The sequence below is a fragment of the Brachypodium distachyon genome, chromosome 4 (genome assembly GCF_000005505.3).
Source record: "Brachypodium distachyon strain Bd21 chromosome 4, Brachypodium_distachyon_v3.0, whole genome shotgun sequence".
NCBI classification, from domain to species: domain Eukaryota; kingdom Viridiplantae; phylum Streptophyta; class Magnoliopsida; order Poales; family Poaceae; genus Brachypodium; species Brachypodium distachyon.
The window spans coordinates 17,686,717-17,705,498 of NC_016134.3; the positions used below are offsets into that span (position 1 = coordinate 17,686,717).

At 43.5% G+C, this 18,782-nt stretch overlaps 2 protein-coding genes across 2 annotated transcripts; one reads left to right on the forward strand and one right to left on the reverse strand.

Moving 5' to 3' along the window:
• Positions 1–3,041: 3,041 nt before the first annotated feature.
• On the forward strand, positions 3,042–9,393 carry LOC100835563 (glutamyl-tRNA(Gln) amidotransferase subunit B, chloroplastic/mitochondrial). The gene is made up of 9 exons (XM_003575943.4): positions 3,042–3,198; positions 4,197–4,877; positions 5,606–5,815; positions 6,499–6,639; positions 6,727–6,930; positions 7,029–7,226; positions 8,592–8,660; positions 8,868–8,984; positions 9,080–9,393. The coding sequence occupies exons 2-9, from the start codon at positions 4,254–4,256 to the stop codon at positions 9,158–9,160; spliced, it is 1,644 nt and encodes a 547-aa protein (XP_003575991.2). The 5' UTR covers positions 3,042–3,198; positions 4,197–4,253; the 3' UTR covers positions 9,161–9,393.
• Positions 9,394–10,467: 1,074 nt separating this feature from the next.
• LOC100823511 (dr1-associated corepressor) lies at positions 10,468–15,687 on the reverse strand. The gene is made up of 6 exons (XM_003577444.4): positions 15,529–15,687; positions 13,644–13,716; positions 13,169–13,262; positions 11,450–11,566; positions 11,310–11,364; positions 10,468–11,236 (listed from the first exon to the last, which is right to left on the reverse strand). The coding sequence occupies exons 1-6, from the start codon at positions 15,559–15,561 to the stop codon at positions 10,841–10,843; spliced, it is 768 nt and encodes a 255-aa protein (XP_003577492.1). The 5' UTR covers positions 15,562–15,687; the 3' UTR covers positions 10,468–10,840.
• Between the last annotated feature and the right edge of the window lie 3,095 nt (positions 15,688–18,782).

Sequence of the window (18,782 nt, forward strand, 5' to 3'; positions counted from 1 at the left end):
GAGAGTCATGCCCCCCTGGTTCCATTTTCCTTGAAAACGAAACCACCTCACGAAACCCCATGTCCAAAGCATATGTCCAGCTTCACAGAGCCACACAATGAAAGTAAACGAACAGAAACTAAAGTGCGGCACAACACGATAAACCTAAATACTACCTCTGATCATACTCAAATTTGTTCAAATACGAATGTATCTATTCTTAAAAAATGTCTAGATACATAATATTTTGATAACAATTTAGAATCGGGGAAAGTACATATTAATGAGCTGATGTTCTTTATCTGTCATCGGCAGCTCTAGTTGCCCATTATGAACATGTAGCATTAGAGCAAGGGTAATAATATAGCCAGTTGTTGGCTATCATGTCATGTCATCTATAATCGATACAATAGACAACATGTACAATAGTTACCTATAAGGGCGTCTTCATTGTGTGCAAGAACTGGGTCTTAAGGACTTTTCTGCACCTTAAGGCTGGGTCTTATACATTGTGGGAGTGTGTCATAAGGATTTTTCCTTAACACCCATCCATAGCACTATTGCTAGGTCGTAAGCAAATAAAATATAATAGATGAGCTTTATACTACTATATGACTTGTGCACCTTATCTCTAAAGCTGTAAGAGATGGTCCCCATCTTGAACCCAAAAGTGGGTCTTAAACATTGTGGAGTTTCTAATTTGCTATAGCATATATCGTGGGACCCAGCTTATGGCTTAGTTGTGAAATATACATTGGAGTCGCCCTAAGAATGTACTTCCTTCGTCTCATGTTAAGTAACTCAAATTTGTCTAAAAATGGACTATCTATACTAAAATATGTCTAAAATATTTCGACATTTAATATGAGACGGGGAGAGTACTACTTTAGTAATATGTGGCCCACGCATCTTACTCCCACCGGGAGCCTAGGAGCACGTATTGTAGCCGGTTGTTAGCTAAGGGCATCTTCAATGGCAAGCCGTTACTAATTTTCATCTCTCTCATCTTTCTTTTGTTTATTCTCTTCTTTTTCTAATGGACCCACATGTCATTCTCTTTTCATTCTTGGTACCCGTGCACAAGCTGTTACTTCTGCAAGTAACTAGTACTAACCTTTTCTCTTCATCTCTCCGCCACGTAGGACTAGTATCTGCTTAGTACCTCCTATTGAAGATGCCCTAATAGTTTGTTTCTCTCATCTCTCCTCCTTTCTTTCCACCAACTCAACGAAAATATAGTATTTAAAGCCTTACAGTCTGCCCACATCATTTTATTGTACTTTCTCTTATTCCAGCATTTGCTCACACAACTCAGACTCGAACATCTTCTCATCCCTAGCGCGGTTGTAGAGGATCTTGCAGCAGCTGCTTTTTTTTTTGGTGACGAATCTCGCAGCTTCTTTGTAATGGCATTTTTCAAAATATTTTCTGATCAATGCGTGAATCATCTTCCAAACCTGTTCAATACTAATCCGCCTAACATGTCACACACAATATTATTCATGCACATTGATATCCTCCTTTGGTCAAGCTTTAATTCTATCAAGAATTGGTGCTCGGTTATCAACATTTGGGAGTTAGGACTCGGCAAAAAGACAAGGCCTCCTTGGTTATGCTTGTTTCTTGGGAGATCTATAACGAAAGAAATGCGAGATGTTTTGAGAGGTTTTCTATGTACCACATAAAAAAGGGGTTGCCACTTCGGGGGTCCCTTGTGCCAACCTTCTGAGATCCACGTCCTGCCAGGAGAGTAGTCTTGCTTGTAAGTCGATTCAGCTGGTTGTTTGTTTGTTCTTCGTTTTATACATTACTCATTCCGTTTCATAATTCTTAACGCAATTTTGTTTAGATACGGATCTAAACGCATTTTAGTGCATAGATTCGCACGTTTTAAAAAGAACTTGCGTCAAACAATCATGGAAAAGAGAAAGTACTTCTTAATCAATGTGATGCCTCCGTTTTTGAAAGAAATAACATTCCAGCACTTCCACCAGCCCCTCCCACCCCCACCCGCACAGAATTGTGGAGGCATGCACTCGTGCTTTAAGGGTGTATTTGGGACAGCTCCAGCTCCACGAAATTGGTGGAGCGGGTCATTCATAGCTTCACTTTTTGATGAAGCTGAAGCTGTGATTAATTTGGAAATGCAACAATATAAGATCAAAAAACTTCTTCCAATTATCCACAACTCCAGCTCCACGAAAAACTGGAGTCACAAATAACCCAGCTCTACCAAATCTGTGAAACTGGAGCTGTCCCGGTGTACTAGTGTACTAAGTGGGGTATGAACCATCCGATTTTCAACTTCCGGCTCAGATTAAACATTTGTTCATTTTTCATTTACCCTTAAGTTGTGTTAGAATAAACCCACACTCCATCCTCCCTCTCTCAGTTGTGGTCCCGTTTAAACCCTTAAGTTGTACCAAAATCAATCCGCAGTCCAACACTCTATCTCACAAATACTACATATTGAAAATCCGACGATTTATAATAGCTTAGTACACTAGTACAATCAAACTAGCTAATCGTACATAGCATATGCCCCCAGAAGAGTAAAATGCACTCACAGTCACTAAACTTGGTTTTGATTCTCAATTTGGTCACTATGTTTTGGAAATCTGAAGTTACAGTCCGTGAACTTGATGAAATATCCCACCTACGGTCACCGGTACCGTATTTCGTACGTATGGGTCCGTAGCTCACCTCAGATTTTTGCATTTGCCCCTTGAAAAAAAATGCAAAAAATGTGCTCGGGTCCCCGTGGATTATTTTTTAGGGGGCAAAATGCAAAAATCAAAACTGAATTGGCATACGCTACGAACTCATACGTACAAGATACGGTACCGGTGAACGTATGTGGAATTTTTGTCAAATTCACGGACCGAAATTTTAGATTTTCAAAATAAAATGACTAAATTGAAAATCGAAACCAAGTTCAGTTACCTTGAGTGCATTTTAATCCCCTAGAATTGTTGCAGCGTTGTGTTCAAAACTATGCATGAGGAGTTTGATGCTGCTACAATCCGACGGACGAGATTAGAGGTTCTAAGTACATCTGACGGGTGGACCAGGGCAGTACCCCTGACGCCTAGCGCGCCCCATTTTCTATCTCTTCGGCTGGGAAGCGGCTGCGGCGACCTGCACGGCGGTGGGCCGTTGGCAGCGCCGACCTCACCGGAGCTCCTTCCCCATCCCGCTACCCCGTCGTCCCGCCTGCAGGTACCATTCCCCCTCTCGGTCCTTGCTGCTGCGTGCTGCTACTGCCTGGCGCCACACGCGAGGTCCCTCCCGGCGGCGGCGTCCTCCCTCCTTCTCCGGCGCCGGTGGTCCTCTCCCTTCCTGCCGAAGCTCCCTCCCGAAGAACTCGCCCTCCCCTCCCATCTCTCTCCTTTCTCTGTGCTGCAGCTAAGTGAGACGCGACCCGGCGGCCGGCGCAGGTAGCGGCGGCCGCCTCTTCGTTCTCCTCCGGCGCCCGCGGTCCCCTCCCTTCCCGCGCCCTCCTCCTCCGGGTGGGCGCAGTGCCGGCATCCTCCGGCCCTCCTCCTCCAACCGCCAGCTCTCTGCAGGCCGCTCCCTGTTCTTCTGTCTTCTCTATCGGCCTGGCCACCCTCTCATCTCTCTTTTCTCTCTGTAGATCTCTCTTTTCTCTTCTCTTCTGCAGGTTAGGAATATTACAATGTTGTGGCTACAATGTCAAGATTACAGTGTTGTGGTTGTTGTGTATATTTTTCCAATGCATTTTCCATGTTTTTGGGAAGTTATAAGATGATACGACCATAATATTTTCTTGTCATCTTTTATTGTTTTATGTGATATATATAGTTATTCAAATATATTTCAAATGTTATTATACACAGAACATTTTGAAATGTGTATAAAACAGTATAATGACCATACTCATACAACTGCAATTCATCACTTTGACCATCCAAACAGGATTTGGCATTCAACCTCAATTTCAAGTTTGGGATTTCGAATACCTAAACATCCAAACAGAAATATTGGCATTTAATCTCAATATCCTATGATATTGATATTGAAGCCAATGCAATGCCAAACCTCCCAATGTCTACATCCGAACGAAGACTAAATTAATCTGAGATCTTGTGTCTAGCACGAAGAATTCATACTTATGTTAATGCAATTATATTTATCTTCTGTTATCTTTAAGTTTCAGTCTATTCAACTATTCAAGAGTATTGTTCTTTTCCTTGCAGGTTGTGAGCCAACCAGTATATTGTGAATTGCAATTGACGAGAAGTCTTTTGGCCACAATGGCTCTAACGCTTCTCCGAGGGATCAGAACTCCAACTTTATTTAGAACGAATGTTGGTTTGTTCTGTACCGCTCGACATCCTCCACTGGCCCACTTCACAACTAGGGCAGGGGGTATGCAGACTACTGAGCCTAAAGCAGCACCGAAATCAATTCAACAGGCTACCAAGGAGGCGGCGGAGCATAAGACAAGAGGTTTTGAAGCGGTTATTGGAATTGAGACCCATGTCCAGCTCTCGACCATTACAAAGGCATTTTGCTCCTGTCCATACAACTATGGCTCCCAGCCAAACAGCACTGTCTGCCCCACCTGCATGGGCCACCCTGGGACATTGCCGGTTCTTAATGCTAAGGTTGTTGATTGTGCAGTGAAGCTGGGCCTCGCTCTCAATTGTGAGATCTCTATGACATCCAAGTTTGATCGCAAGCAGTACTTCTATCCGGATCTGCCCAAGGGGTACCAGATTTCACAGTTTGACATTCCCATTGCTGAGAAAGGTTACCTTGATTTGGATCTTCCAGTGGAGTTTGGTGGTGGTCACAGGCGTTTTGGAATCACAAGGGTTCATATGGAAGAAGATGCTGGCAAGCTGCTTCATTCTGAATCCGGGAGTTACTCTCAGGTTTCTCTTGTTAATCCTGGCTAAGTACATGTTTTTTCTCTCGATTTTGTACTCTTGCAAAGTTCTTGTGCTATTCTGTTATGCTATATATTATGACTCTGGAAGCATGGAAAAAATTGACACTTACCACGTTGCAACAGTAGATTTTCTAAACCAAGCATTCGTTAATTCTAAAGATGGAGTGCCAGGATATCTACTTGAGTCAAATCCTCCAAAGCCCCTGCCTATAAAGTCAGAAGATCAAGTAATACAATGGGATTAGGTTTCTTATTCATTTGATGCCAGAGAGAATATAAATAAGAGGAAATCACACTTATCTATCAGTATAGTCTTTGGTTTAGACTCTGCCTGTGATACAGATTGTAAGTACCAGTCCCATTCCAACTGAAATTCAAATGTGGCACACCTCCACGGGGCAAGAGCAGCTGAACTGCATCTATGTCAGCATGGTAATGCCTTTGCCAAAAGCTAAGAGGCCTTCTCAAGTCTGATACACAAAGATGAGGTTGTGGCCATCTGCAGCAAGGCAGATACATGTGTAGTTATGTGAAAGTATTGCTAAATCAAGTGGTTACTTATACCTCAAATCTTAAGAGAATCAATGATGGGGAGAAAAATAAGATAGAGTGAATTCAACATCACCCAATCATTTACTGTTTCACCATACCAGTAAGTAGTAACTACAAATTTGAAGTGATTGACCGGTAGTTTCTTTTCTGGTTGGCTAGGTTGACCTAAATAGGGCCGGTGTTCCTTTGCTTGAGATTGTCTCAGAGCCAGATATGAGGACAGGGATAGAGGCTGCTGAGTATGGTGCTGAGATACAAAGGCTTGTTAGGTACCTAGGAGTGGGCAATGGTAACATGCAGGAAGGTTCCCTTCGTTGTGATGTGAATGTATCTGTTCGGCCCATTGGGCAACCAGAATTTGGTACAAAGGTAATGCTCAAAACTTTAGAACTTCCCAACTGATTATTGTTCTATATTCCGTGTCGACAACATCTGCAGCAGTGTTATGATCTGATGATTCATTAATACAAAACTTAATAAGGGGCACATGTTATATTAAGGCCATGAGGGCCTAGGTTAGTTCTTACAAATTTAACAGTTTAAATAAATGATGTAATCCCTTATCTTTAGAAATATGAGCTCGTGGATTTTCTAGTACTGCATACATTGCATGTTATATACCGAGCATGTGCAAAGATTTTGTCTGGTTAGCCATCCGGTGAGATCATGAAGTATGGAAATGTTCTCAAAGTTTAGAGGTTTGCTTCTTTGTATGGATGTTTTGACCAAACGCTTGTTAATTTTATTTCTGAAAATTTAGATATTTTCTCTTATATCTCCGAGTTATTTTATTTGCCTTCAAAATATCATGTCTTACGAAAACTGACTGGAGAGTCATGGACGCCAACAAATTACTATGCTGTTAAGAACGTTGCTACTGGCCATGGACATTACAACAGAAACATTTTCATAGAATTAAGCTGTTCCTTAGATCATTAGTTTGTTTATGTCTCATTATTTTAAGCGGTTATAAATTCCGAGTTTGTTTATTCACTTTTATTGTAGATGGCGATGTCGCATCACATGCTTCTTTTGGCTATAATTTCTGGCAGGTTGAAGTAAAGAATATGAACTCATTTTCTGAAATAAGTAGGGCAATAGATTATGAGATCTCCCGACAGATTCTTCTTCATAAAGAAAGCCAGGCTGATCAAATTGTACAAGAAACCCGGCTGTGGGATGAATCTTCTCAGGTTGTTGCCTCACCTTGTTGGTTAACTTGCATTTTCATGTGTCTTCCTATCATTTTTAAATTCGTTTTTCCTTATCTACATCCTCAGAAAACATTTACAATGCGAAAAAAGGAGGGACTTGCTGACTACAGATATTTTCCTGAGCCTGATCTTCCTGAAGTTGTTCTCACTAGTGAGTACATAGATGAAATTCGCAACTCAATGCCGGAGCTTCCAGAGGCAAAGCGTAGGCGTTATGAGAACATGGGACTCAGCATGCAAGATGTTATTTTCCTTGCTAATGACGATAACGTAATCTTCTCTCGCTTTGCTTTCATTTTTTACTAGTTGTGTATGTGGATGTTTACTGAAGTATATTTGGAAGTCTGATCTGTGTATCTTCCTCCCAGGTTGCTCATTTCTTTGATGCTACACTTGAGCGTGGTGCTGATGCAAAGCTGGCTGCCAATTGGATCATGGGTGACATTACTGCTTATCTGAAGAATGAAAAACTGTCTATTGATGAGATTAAATTAACACCTCTGGAGCTTTCTGAGCTGATTGCATCCATAAAGAATGGAACTATCAATGGGAAGATTGGCAAGGAGGTAACATTTCCTAAATACATTATTTTTTGGTACGCTTGTTGTATACAACACTTCTGGGGTTATATGCAGTCTCTTCCTTTTGATTGTCCTAAACTGCTTTCACTGATTATGATGGCCAAAACTTGAATTTTGACAGTTTCTTTTGTACTTGTTGGGCCTGAAGATTTGCATAGTGGGGAGGGTATGGTAAAATAAGTGTTTATCAATAGGAAAAGAAAACAATTTCTCCTCTCTCCACCACTGCCCACCAGTGAAAGTGTTTACAGATTGCACAAGAATGAACTTCAGTATACTTTATTTGTTCCTTCCCTGATGCATTCTGTTACAGACTTGCAATCTGTTCAGATTTTACCATTAACTAGTGTTATAAACTTATAAATTATACCCCCTCCTTTTTTCTCAAAGTAAGGCATAAATATTGTCAAGTCAAACTTTTTTTACTTTTAAAATACCAAATAAATACATTACTAGCACAATACCATGCATTGCTACTATAGTTGGCCATTGGGCCAGCCCAGGGCCGGCCAGGCATGGGGATAAACAGGCTGGGCTGGGCCAGCCCACATCGGTCGATGGCAGGACGGGAGCCTAGCCGGGCCGGCCCCGGCCCGTTTAACCTGGTCCACATACAGAAAAATGCTACTCAAAAGGGAAAATGTAATAAAAAGAAGAATGCTAGACAGACCGGCCTGTGGGTCTGAGGCCAAGGCCCAGTCACGGCCCAAGACAGGTCGTGAGCCGGCATGGCCCGTTTGGGTTTCATATCTAGCCTACCCGAACTTGCTTGGGACAAAAGGCTTAGTTGTTGTTGTTGTATAAGTATTTAAAACGACTCATGCATGTAATATATATTCCCTCCGTCCCAGTTGATCCGTCGTCTTAGAAATTCTGCAAATACTAAGAAAATCGCACCCGGTACAAACAGACCGAGGAATTTATTGCGTGCCGAAAAAAGCACAGACTGCATCAACGTAATTGGCAGCCAGCTGGCGAGGCGAGCTAATCCCTACGCTAAAAGCCCAACGGACCTCCAGGGTGCTCTACGCACCTCCTGATTAGATCTAAGACGACAGATTCTTTGGGATTTTTCAGAAATCTAAGACGAAGTTTAAAATGGGAAGGAGGGAGTACTTTTAGTTCCATAGCAACGCACGGGCATTTAGCTAGTAAGAGTAAAGGTACAACATATTTCATAGTTGATATATTGGTATTGATTTCATATTGTAGATGTTGATATTTTTTCCTATAATAAATTTGGTCAAACTTAAACAAGTTTTGACTCAAGACAAAACTTATATGCCTTATTTTGAGAAAAGCAGGAGATCTTTATAAGAGTAATACCTTCCATGTGATTCTGCCCTGCAGATTCTGGTTGAGCTCATTGCCAAAGGCGGAACTGTAAAGTCTGTGATAGAGGAGAAAGATTTGGTTCAGGTAAATTTGGTCACACTGGTTACCATTTGGAAATACAATTTGAATGTCTAAAAAATTAGTATAAACCTGTGGCCCTGCCACCAATGTCAAGCATGTAGGTTGATATTTAATAGTTGCCCCATGGTCCACTGTAGCTGATGCGATTTCAGTGCTTTTAGTTTCTACATGTGTTTCTAAGTGACAAGTTGTATTACTGGGAAATGGCAGATAGCAGATCCAGCAGCAATTGAAGCCATCGTAGATCAAGTACTCGCCGACAATCCAAAGCAACTTGAGCAGTATCGGGCTGGGAAAACCAAGTTGCAGGGATTTTTTGCTGGCCAGGTTTGTCGATTTTGAATGTGGTGCTGTGTTTCCCTTGCGATGTTCGTTTGCCCCTGCAATCATGAGAGCTGATCATGTTATTCAATTGATTCTAGGTGATGAAAGCATCGAAGGGTAAAGCAAGTCCTGTTTTATTGAACAAAATCCTAGCCGAGAAGTTGAAGGGCAATCAGTGAGAGGGTTTCAGCACATGGAGAATATCAAGTAGTTCTACTGGAAACACATTTTTTTAAGGGGGGGAAGGTTGAAATTATCTCCAATTCTGGTTTTGTAGCTCTTTATTTCTTACTTTGAATGTGGAATGTGATTCCACCTTCCCTCTATTTTCCTTGGCAAACGAATTTTGTAAGAACAATACACTTACATAATACAAAAATGAATGATATATGTGTTCGAGCTGATAATAAAATGGAGTGGCGTAGTATACAGATGAATATCGTTTGTATAGATTTGTTAGTCCATGCCATTTAGTGGCGTTTTATTACAGATGAATATCGTTTGTATAGATATGTTAGTCCAATATCCTGGAACTCACCGTTCTGTGTGCATATACTTTAAATTGTACGCAACTGTAACCACCTTTTCCATTTGGATATTGGACCGCTGCATCTGTTAGATCCTGACTGCATCAATTGTTTTTGTTGAAATGATCTGATCCTTTTTGTAAAGAATTTTTCAAAATCCGCTGCAAATGCTTGTATGGCCGGTAGAATTGTAAGCTATCCGTGGAAGAGGTGAAAGCAACGGCAGTATTTAATTTGACCGAGAAGCACTTCACTGCATCACCTTGCAAAATGTAGGAAACACGTTTATATAACTTATCATTTATGCTGACCTAAAATCAAGTTGAGATCACATGGACACCTGGGCACGCCCACGGGGCACAAGGCTTTTCTTTTTTTTCCTGTGAAGACTCCTCTACTCTTGGCGTTCCTCATTCTTAACGCTAGCAAGCACCACTCTGGCTAGTGTGGAGCACGGGAGGGATGAGCGGCGATTTCGCTGGAATGGCCGTGGTGGCCTCATCGGCGGTCCGGTGCAGCATCCCAGCAGCATCGACCTAATTGCATAAGTTCTTGCTATCTCCAATTGTGGCTTAGGGTTTTGGATGTTGGAACTGATGATCCGGCATGCATAGTAAACAGAAATACTTTAATGCTTTGCTACAGTGGTTACCAAAATTACACGCTCCAGATTTTGAATTTGTGGCCGCTATGAATTATGAACATACCCTTCTCATCCTAGCATACTCGGTCGGCGGCGCATCAAACATTCAAGACGTTGTTCCCACCAAACTTGCCAAGCGATTACAGCAAGCGTCCTACAGCCTGAACTGTCCTGAATCTGAATGGCATGAATCCATTGTACGAAAAAAAAATCCTACCAATATCTGAGCACGACATGAATTCACGCTATGAAGAAATAAAAATGAATTCGTTGCGAAAAACCCTATCAAGATCTGAATATATCCATGAGTTCACAATGCGAAGAAATGGCATTACCTCATGAGCAACATACTCTAGTTGAAGGTTACAACAAGATATGATAACACAAAATTACTGTTGGTTACAAGTTACAATGTAACAGGACAACAGAAAATTACTGCTGCAAATACATGGTTAAATTAACCTGACAGAACACTTCCTAGTCAATTATGTCAACAATGTGAGGCAACTAACAAGCAATTATTGGGAAAAAGAAACAAGTTACACAGGACAACTACATAACTGCATTTAACATCAGCAGCATATCACAGCCAGCTGCGGTAAGCCGGTAACTACTTGGAGCTATATTTACATTGTACAACACCAGGAGAACTGTCCTGTTAGTGCACATGATGATGATGATGACTATGCCTAATCCTCGTTGTCATAGTCCTCGTCTTCATCAACTTGCACCGTCAGATGTCCAAAACTGGATGGTCCAACACCAATGCCTCCAATGGCGTCTGGCATAGGCCAATCTGGTTGATGATTGGTGCTGGCTTCTTCCACCTTTGAAATTGCAGCTGGCACCCCAGTTGATGGAGCATCTGCTGGAGGATTTGCACTTTGGGGAATACTCTCACTGCCACATTTGGTCTCTGGAATGGCGTCATCTCCTGGTAAGGATTCACTTTGTTCAGTAAACATGCTGCTCTCATCCTCAAATTGAACGTAACCAACTTCCTTTCTCTTGGTTGGAGGCCGTCCTCGCCCTCTTCCTCGCCCTCTGCCTCGTCCTCTGGGACTGGTGTTCAAGCTTCTTATGGGCTGCAAAAGTAACAATTCTGTTATCAACTCTTCCACTACAAAATTACTTTGGTGATATATGATGGAAGTGTACCATTTTGCTGGAGCGGGGTTCCTCGTTTTCTGGGTCGCTTTCATTTGACAACTTTCTGGAAAGTGAATTTCAAGCAAGTCAGGTGCCTGTTAGTTGTCACAATTGAGTCCTGAGACGCTGGTTATGTTATCTGAATTTACCTTCTTCTGGGCAATCCTCTTTCATCTCCACAAGAGTCGGCACCACCAAGGTCTGGCACCTTGTTGACAATCTCAGTTAGGAAGTCAAAAGAGTTGTATCTCTTTACACATTGCTTCCTGAGCATCTCCGAAGAAGTATATAAGACATTATTAGTCACTAAAGGCTCAAAGTTGAAGCACCCAGCATAAATTAATTGTGCAGGCATGTTGAGAAGTGCAGAAACATAAAAGTGCATGATTTACTTGTGTAACTAACAAAGCCGTCAAAAATGGTGGATGACAAAACACCATTCAACCACATGCAACAAAAAAATAAAATTAATCACTCGTCTAGATTAACCTCATACAATACTTCAGATTTACAGATGAAAGTTTCAGCTTATAAATAAATTGGACAAACACATATTCTACGTATGAGCAGGCCCACACAAATTCCATTGGGAGGGCAGACCATCTTCTTATCCCCTAGAGCTCAGCATATGAGCCAGAAATCACACTACAATATTTTCCAGTGAAAAGCATATACCAGTTTCCAATTGGTTACCAAAATGAACCAGTCCGAAACTGACCTGTTGGTAAGCCTAGAGCCTTGAAGATATTCGTTCAAAGTCGCTTGTGGTAAAGGTGAAGGCAAAATACCAATGGTGCTTTCACAGAGGATAATGCAGAGTGGCTGGGGTGTTATAATTCAAGATGAGACTGGTAGTGCTGTGGCAGCCAATGGTGGGGGAGAGAGCACGTCAGTGATGCTTTTTCTGCCAAGTTGCATCCGCTTCTTCAAGCCATTTATCTAGGTCCTGAGATTGCAAGCTTGGTGACTGAGACAGATACTAGCTGCTGGCTCATACTATCGAATATCGAAGATAGAGAACAAGATGTTTAGGCATATGGAGTTCTGAACCAGGAAGAAATATTTTTCTTAGCTACATAATTGAATTGGTCTAAAGGTGTGTGTTTGTTGCTCGGTCTTGTAATGATATACGTGTTGCATGATGTCAGATGAGTACTGTTCCAGCTAATGCAGCTGGTGTTGTAGCAGGCTATTTGCCTTCCCAGTATGAGCAAATCCTAATTGACTTCTCAAAAAAAAAGTTTCGAATATATTCAAGTTTTCAAGTAGAGTGTTCTGAAGCCAAGACTTTGGTAAAAAACGTGTATACAGAAGTGAGACAGAAACAGAAGCTTGGTGTAATTATTTAAGTGACATTACTACAGATTAGATAATTACTTGAGGTAGTTATATGATCTAATCAATTCTGATTTGTTTACAGGAAACATATCGATAGTGCACATAAAAAGTTAACACATTTCAAGAGGTTTAAGCTCCAAGAGACCAGCCATTTTAGGATTGTGCAATCTCTAATCTTTACACTATCTACTGTCGTGAGAATTTGCAAACACACAAATAGAACAATTTTCTAGGTTCAAAATCAATAGATTGATAGATGAAAATTATATTGGAGAAAACAACCATATTACTACAGAATCAAGTACTCCCTCCGTCCCATATTAAGTGACTTTCTATTACATGTATCTAGACGTATTTTAGTATATAGATACGTCCATATTTAGACAAATTTGAGTCACTTAATATGGGACGGAGGGAGTATATGGTTAACCTCTGAATCATGAAACTTCACAGCTTTTAGGTCTGGGTAGCATCAAGGTATACAGTACATAAAAGCATAAAGTAAAAATAAGATTCAACATAGAACTCACAGGTGGAAGGAATTCAATGTCTTTGCCCCACTTTGAACTGTAATATTATATGAGCGGTCAATTAAATCTTGTAGAAACAATTCAAGCGCTCTTGCTGCATGTAAAAGAAAATCTGGATGTCAAATAGTCAGTTTATATGATTTATCATAGTTTAACTAGCATTATAACAGATGTATTATGTAAAGAAAACAATGATGTCCAAAAATCTAACAACAGAAAATATTGCCCAAACATACAGATTATAATATGAATATTAAAATTGTTCTAACGGGCAAAAAATATTACTCAGATGTAAAGTGTATATGATGAAAAATGGAGGTTGCAACAGTAACAACTTTAAGAAAAAATTTTCATTGTGGTGAAAGATGTAGCATAATACTTGCTAAATAATAAGCATTACCATATTTACTTTTATTTAATAGGTAAATTTCTAGAAAATGCATGACAATACTATAAATATCCTTGCCGAACTTACAAACTAAAACAGGCACAGCCAAAGCAATCTTGCCAACGTCCTCATCTGCTTGCATAATCTTTTTGATCCGTGCCTATCACAAATGAAAGATAAAATTAGTGATTAGAAAACATTTCACACAATTTACAAGTGGGTAAATCCTGTAGCATGCAATCTAACATGGAGTGAAAGAGCCACATGGCCAACACAAGGTACTAAGAAAAATTAACATGGGAAATAGCTACACGACAAGCTAAAACTTCCAATAATCAGTAGAGACGGGACTGATGCATCAAAAACTTAGGTTGGATTGCCTTTGCAGCCCAAGCATTGCGTGCAAGAGATGCTCCTCCATAAAGGTAGTGCTTGGAAATGGCCAACTCATGTTGTTCGTCTTGATTACTGGATTGATGGCATGACCATCAAGTACTTTGCTCCAACCCTTTAGGCGTTGGTGAAGCCCAGGGTGACAGAAAACAGGACAGTGGCCCAGTTGCTTACAGAGTTACACATAATACATGGGTGAGAAACATTTCAGGTGCCCTATCAATAAAAGCCTTGCATGTGTGTCTGTTGCTATGGAGTCGTGTTCCCTCCACGCGCCTCAGCGATCTCAGTCTAGCCAAATTTGCAGTACTATGTTCAATCAGCTTACAGAGCCCTCTTGCTTGACAAGTGTTTCTTCCCTTGCCACAGATCCCTCTGGGAGGCAAAGGCGCTGTCGAAATGACACTTCTTCCTCTGGCTGCCAGTGCAGCATTGCTGCTGGAGAGGCGTTTGCCTGGAGCGATGTCAGCTGTTTCACTGTGCTACGGGCAAGCTGTTCTCCCATGATCCTGAAACTGCTGGGCATCTTTTCATGTGCTATTCCTGAATAGCAGATCTGGCGCACCATCCTTCGCTGGGCCGTTGCTGCAGCATCTTTTTGTCTGATGACTGCAAAGCAAGATCGGTGCCAGACTCAGTGCACGAAGATCCTAAAGACCGGTGCAAGGATTTCGGTTCCAAGGTGGCACCAAAGCGAACATGGAGCATTGATGCCAAGCTTGTGTGTGTTAAGTGCTGCCAGGAGAGTCGTATTGTTTGGCCACTGCCACAATCTCTTATAACTTTGCACTTGCTTCTCTACTTAATGAAAATATGTGTAAATTTGCATGTAATTCAAAAGACACCATGACATGTCACACGAATTTTTTTTACCAAAATGACTATTCCACTAAAAATCATACTAGGGACTCCTACAGAGCAAACAATATAGGTCACAGGTAATCTCAAACCCGACCTCATAACAATAGAACAGTGAAATGTTCTAAATGTTCATGACGACATAAAAGCTCGCTATATAGATTGCACATGTCGAATCGTAAAGCCATCTTTTTCCTATCACTACGTCAGCACATCTTGTAACAAAGTGCACATGCTACCAGCAGTAGTGCATTGGTAGATCACAAATTTACTTCTTTTGACGCATCAAGGACACCAGAGAGATATAGCAGCAGGCACCACAATAGGCGAACTTGCACAGAGCAGAGCTCCTTTCCACTCTACCAAACAAAATCCAGTAGACTAACGAGTTCACCTTTCCTCCCTCCATCCACCACAACCAACGAACTCAACGCACACACATAAAAATATCAATTTCACTTATCCATTCTAAACAACAACGAGTCGATTCCTCGCCCCGCGCACCCGCAAGGAACACCAGCCGTGACCGCGCCTCCACCGGGGCCGGCGCCTCGGCGGCGAAACCCCGCCCAGGACGACAAACAAAGCGCGAGTCAACGGCGAGATCCGCGGAGGGAGAACCGAGATCCGCCGAGGCGGCAGCGAGCACGGGGCAGATCGGGTCACGGGCGCGGCAGATCAGAGCGAGACAGAGATGGGAGCGAGGGGAAAGAGCACGAACCGCGGGGAACCGGGTGCCCAGCTTCTTCCTCATCTTCGTCGTCGTCCTCCTGCCTCCGACGCCGCGTCGGGCTCGATGCCGGCTATCGTAGTCTACCTTTGGTTTTTTTTTTTTTCCTCTCTCTCTTTTTCTTTTTGGACGCTTTGGATTTCTTCTTCTTTTCTTTGTCTTCCACCAGCAACTTGCACCACCATGGGCACGGCACGCCGACGTACCTCGACGAGACGAGGCGCTCGTGTTCGCATCCGAAAAGGCAGGTGGCGAGGGCCGGGCCGGATTGTGCTATGGGCCTGCCTCTCTGGCCTAGTTTTCGGCTACCAACCATCCAGCCAGGAATTTCACTGGATATTTTCCCGAAAAAAAAAGGCCAATCTAACGAGGGAACGTGCCCAGCGTTGTCTTATCATGCCGCGCGCTTGGAGATTCGGACGGGACCGATCAAGTGGCTGCAGTGTGTGGACGTTGTTTCTCTCCCTCCCCTTCTCGGCTCCTCCTCTCCTGCAGTAGCGCCGCAAGTCCCGCATCGCCGCTAGCTGGCTGAGTCTCCTGCGCCAGGGCCGGATGGGAGAGCAGCCTCGTCTGGACCTCCCACGCCGGTGCTGTCCCGGACCTGCCTGGTAGCAGCGCCGGAGCAGGTGCCGCTGGAGGCAGACGAAGTGAGCAGCAAACGCGGAGCAAGGGCAGCGGTGGCAGGCTGACCAGGAGTAGGCCGTGACGGCAGAGCAGTGGCAAGATCTCTTTGAGGCCCTCCTCCTTCAGCTCAAACACGCCGTGCCCAACGAGGAAGAAGGATTAATGGAGGAGTGTGAGCTTGGGACGGAGGAGGAAGTGGACGCGTTAGCGCGGATGGCGAGGACGCTGGCGGCGAACGACTGCGTGGACATCTACGTGAAGACGTGGTACAGGCGGGCCGCCAGGCCATGATGAGGTTGGACCTGACGCACCTCAAGGCGTACACGGCGGAGGCCATTATTGATGGGATGGAGCGGGAGGTCGCGTCGCAGCGGCGGCGGTGCTGGAAGCACGCGAAGAGGAGCAGCAGGGGCAGGCCGCGGCGTGCGCCGGAGGCAGGCACGGTGACAAAGCAGCACGCATAATGGAGCAGTAGTAGGCCACGACAAATGATGGAGCAAGTACGACGACGGCAGAGCAGGCGCTGTGTAGTAGGGCGGCGGAGCAGCAGGTCACGTTCGTGCCGTGATGGTATAGCAGGTGCGGCGGAGCAGCGACAAGTCGCTACGTGGACAGTAGCCTGCGGGTACGAGGAGAAGGAGCGGCCATTGCTTCCGACTCGCGCAGAATGTCGCATCTCCTCTCGGATGATATTGTAGCGGCAGGGATGGTAGATCTAGCTCTTCCCTATCGATGTGTTTGTACTCGGTATTTTAGTCAATAATGCATATGTTACCAGGCATAAAGATATATCTCAAACAAGTGATTTTTCACCTAGTAAAACAATGACCATAACCCGGTAAACAAGTAGTATCAACCCGATAAAACAGTGACTATAACCTGTTAACGAAGATGTATTATCCTGGTAAACAAGTGACTATAACCTGTAACCAAGTAATTTTTAACCTGGTAAACAAGTGACTGTAACCTGTAACCAAGTGATATTTTAAGATGGTTACCATGTGGTATAATATGGTGAACAAGTGTTTAACGTGGTAAATCACGTGGTCATGATCCGGTAAACAAGCAACCATAGCCCAGTAGGTTCTGACGAAAAGAAAAGTTGTTTAAACATATCACCATGTTGTGTGATACCTAGGTGTTATGTTGTTTTTGACATCGTTAAACTGGTAATTAGATACGGATAACTTGGTAAGTAGGCTTAAATTAACTTGGTAAGGCATCGTTAACCTGGTAACTAGCCACCCTTAACCTGGTAACTTTGAACAACTAACCTGGTAAGTTGGCACCTTTAACTCATAAATACACACAATCAACTTGGTAAGCATGCATGGTTTTTTTCCAACATAAAACTTACCATCCATTAAAATATAAAGTGACCACTCTTTTTACTAACATGTTACCACGTGGAAACCCGCATCCAATTAGGACGTTGACTTGTTTATTAAAGTTATCATCCATAATGTATGAAGTTAATATGGTGTTAATGACAAATTACCATGTTTACTCCTTCCGAGGTAGGATGGCCACTTGTGCAATCTGGTCTAATAATGGAAGGGTCCGAAGTTTTTTCTTGAAACATGTACATGTATGATCTCGTTTTGAAGCACTCATCGATACAAATCTAGCGGTGAAGACGGTTTGTGAATTTGACACACGGTTTGAGCTATAACTTTTTTTGAATCTACGCAATCAACTAGTACAAAAATGCTCAACTAAAAGCATCAACTTTTGCATGAACCGGATGCAACTAGTAAGTGTTTGGTTCACCAAGTCAGGCCGCTCACGCGGTGCCAACTGACTCAAAAATATATTTGCTCGTGTTTGACTGTTGGGTGTGATTAGGGTAAGCCGTAAAAAGCCCCAAAACGGTAGGTGCGCGTGAGCCGTGAAATTGGCCGACTAACGCGGCTCACGATGGGTCGCATCTCTTGCTCGTCTCCCTCGCGCTCGATGGAACCTCTCTCGCTCGTCTCTTTTGCTCCCTGGCTGCCATCGCCGTCACCGGAGCCCGCCCTCCTCGAGCCAAAGCTCATCCACCTTGCCGGAGACGCCGTCAGAGCTCGTCTCCCTCTCCTTCGTCAGCCGCAGATCAGCCCCTTCCCCCTTTTCTGGACCAGCCCCGCCGGAGTTCTCTCTCTCTTTCGGTCTTCCATGCCGAAGCCCCTAGCCTCCAGGCGGCCAGCCGGCAACGCCACGAATCGCCCTTGGCTGATCCCGGCAACATCGTAGCGGTGGACTCCGTGGAGACACATGGCGTCGGAGCAGGGAACAGGAGGAGCGCGCATGCCTCAAACTCGGCAACGGAGCAGGGAACGGGAGGAGCGAGCATGCCTCAAACTCGACGGCGAGCGGCGGCGGCCTCGAGCCTGACGGTGAGCAGCTCCAAAGAGCAGCATCGTGGAGAAGGGGAGGTGTCGCGCGGAAGAGGAAGACGACCCATATTTCTTTAATTAAGATGAAGCCCTACCCAAACGTGAAAACTGGTTGACCCAATTTTTTTTTAACCAAACGTGAAATTGGTTGATTCCGCCCCTAAAATCTGGTTGGGGCTGACTCAACCTTCACCACTCACCAACCAAACACACGTTAAATCGTCTAGCTGGACCGCACTCGTCACC

Coding starts and splice junctions, on each gene's coding strand:
- LOC100835563 (XM_003575943.4), top strand. CDS start 4,254: ATGGCTCTAACGCTTCTCCGAGGGATCAGAACTCCAACTTTATTTAGA. Junction 5,816..6,498: donor AACCAGAATTTGGTACAAAG/GTAATGCTCAAA, acceptor AATTTCTGGCAG/GTTGAAGTAAAGAATATGAA. Junction 7,227..8,591: donor ATGGGAAGATTGGCAAGGAG/GTAACATTTCCT, acceptor TCTGCCCTGCAG/ATTCTGGTTGAGCTCATTGC.
- LOC100823511 (XM_003577444.4), bottom strand. CDS start 15,561: ATGAGGAAGAAGCTGGGCACCCGGTTCCCCGCG. Junction 13,717..15,528: donor TGGGCACCCGGTTCCCCGCG/GTTCGTGCTCTT, acceptor CATTTGTGATAG/GCACGGATCAAAAAGATTAT. Junction 11,567..13,168: donor ACATTGAATTCCTTCCACCT/GTGAGTTCTATG, acceptor GGAGATGCTCAG/GAAGCAATGTGTAAAGAGAT.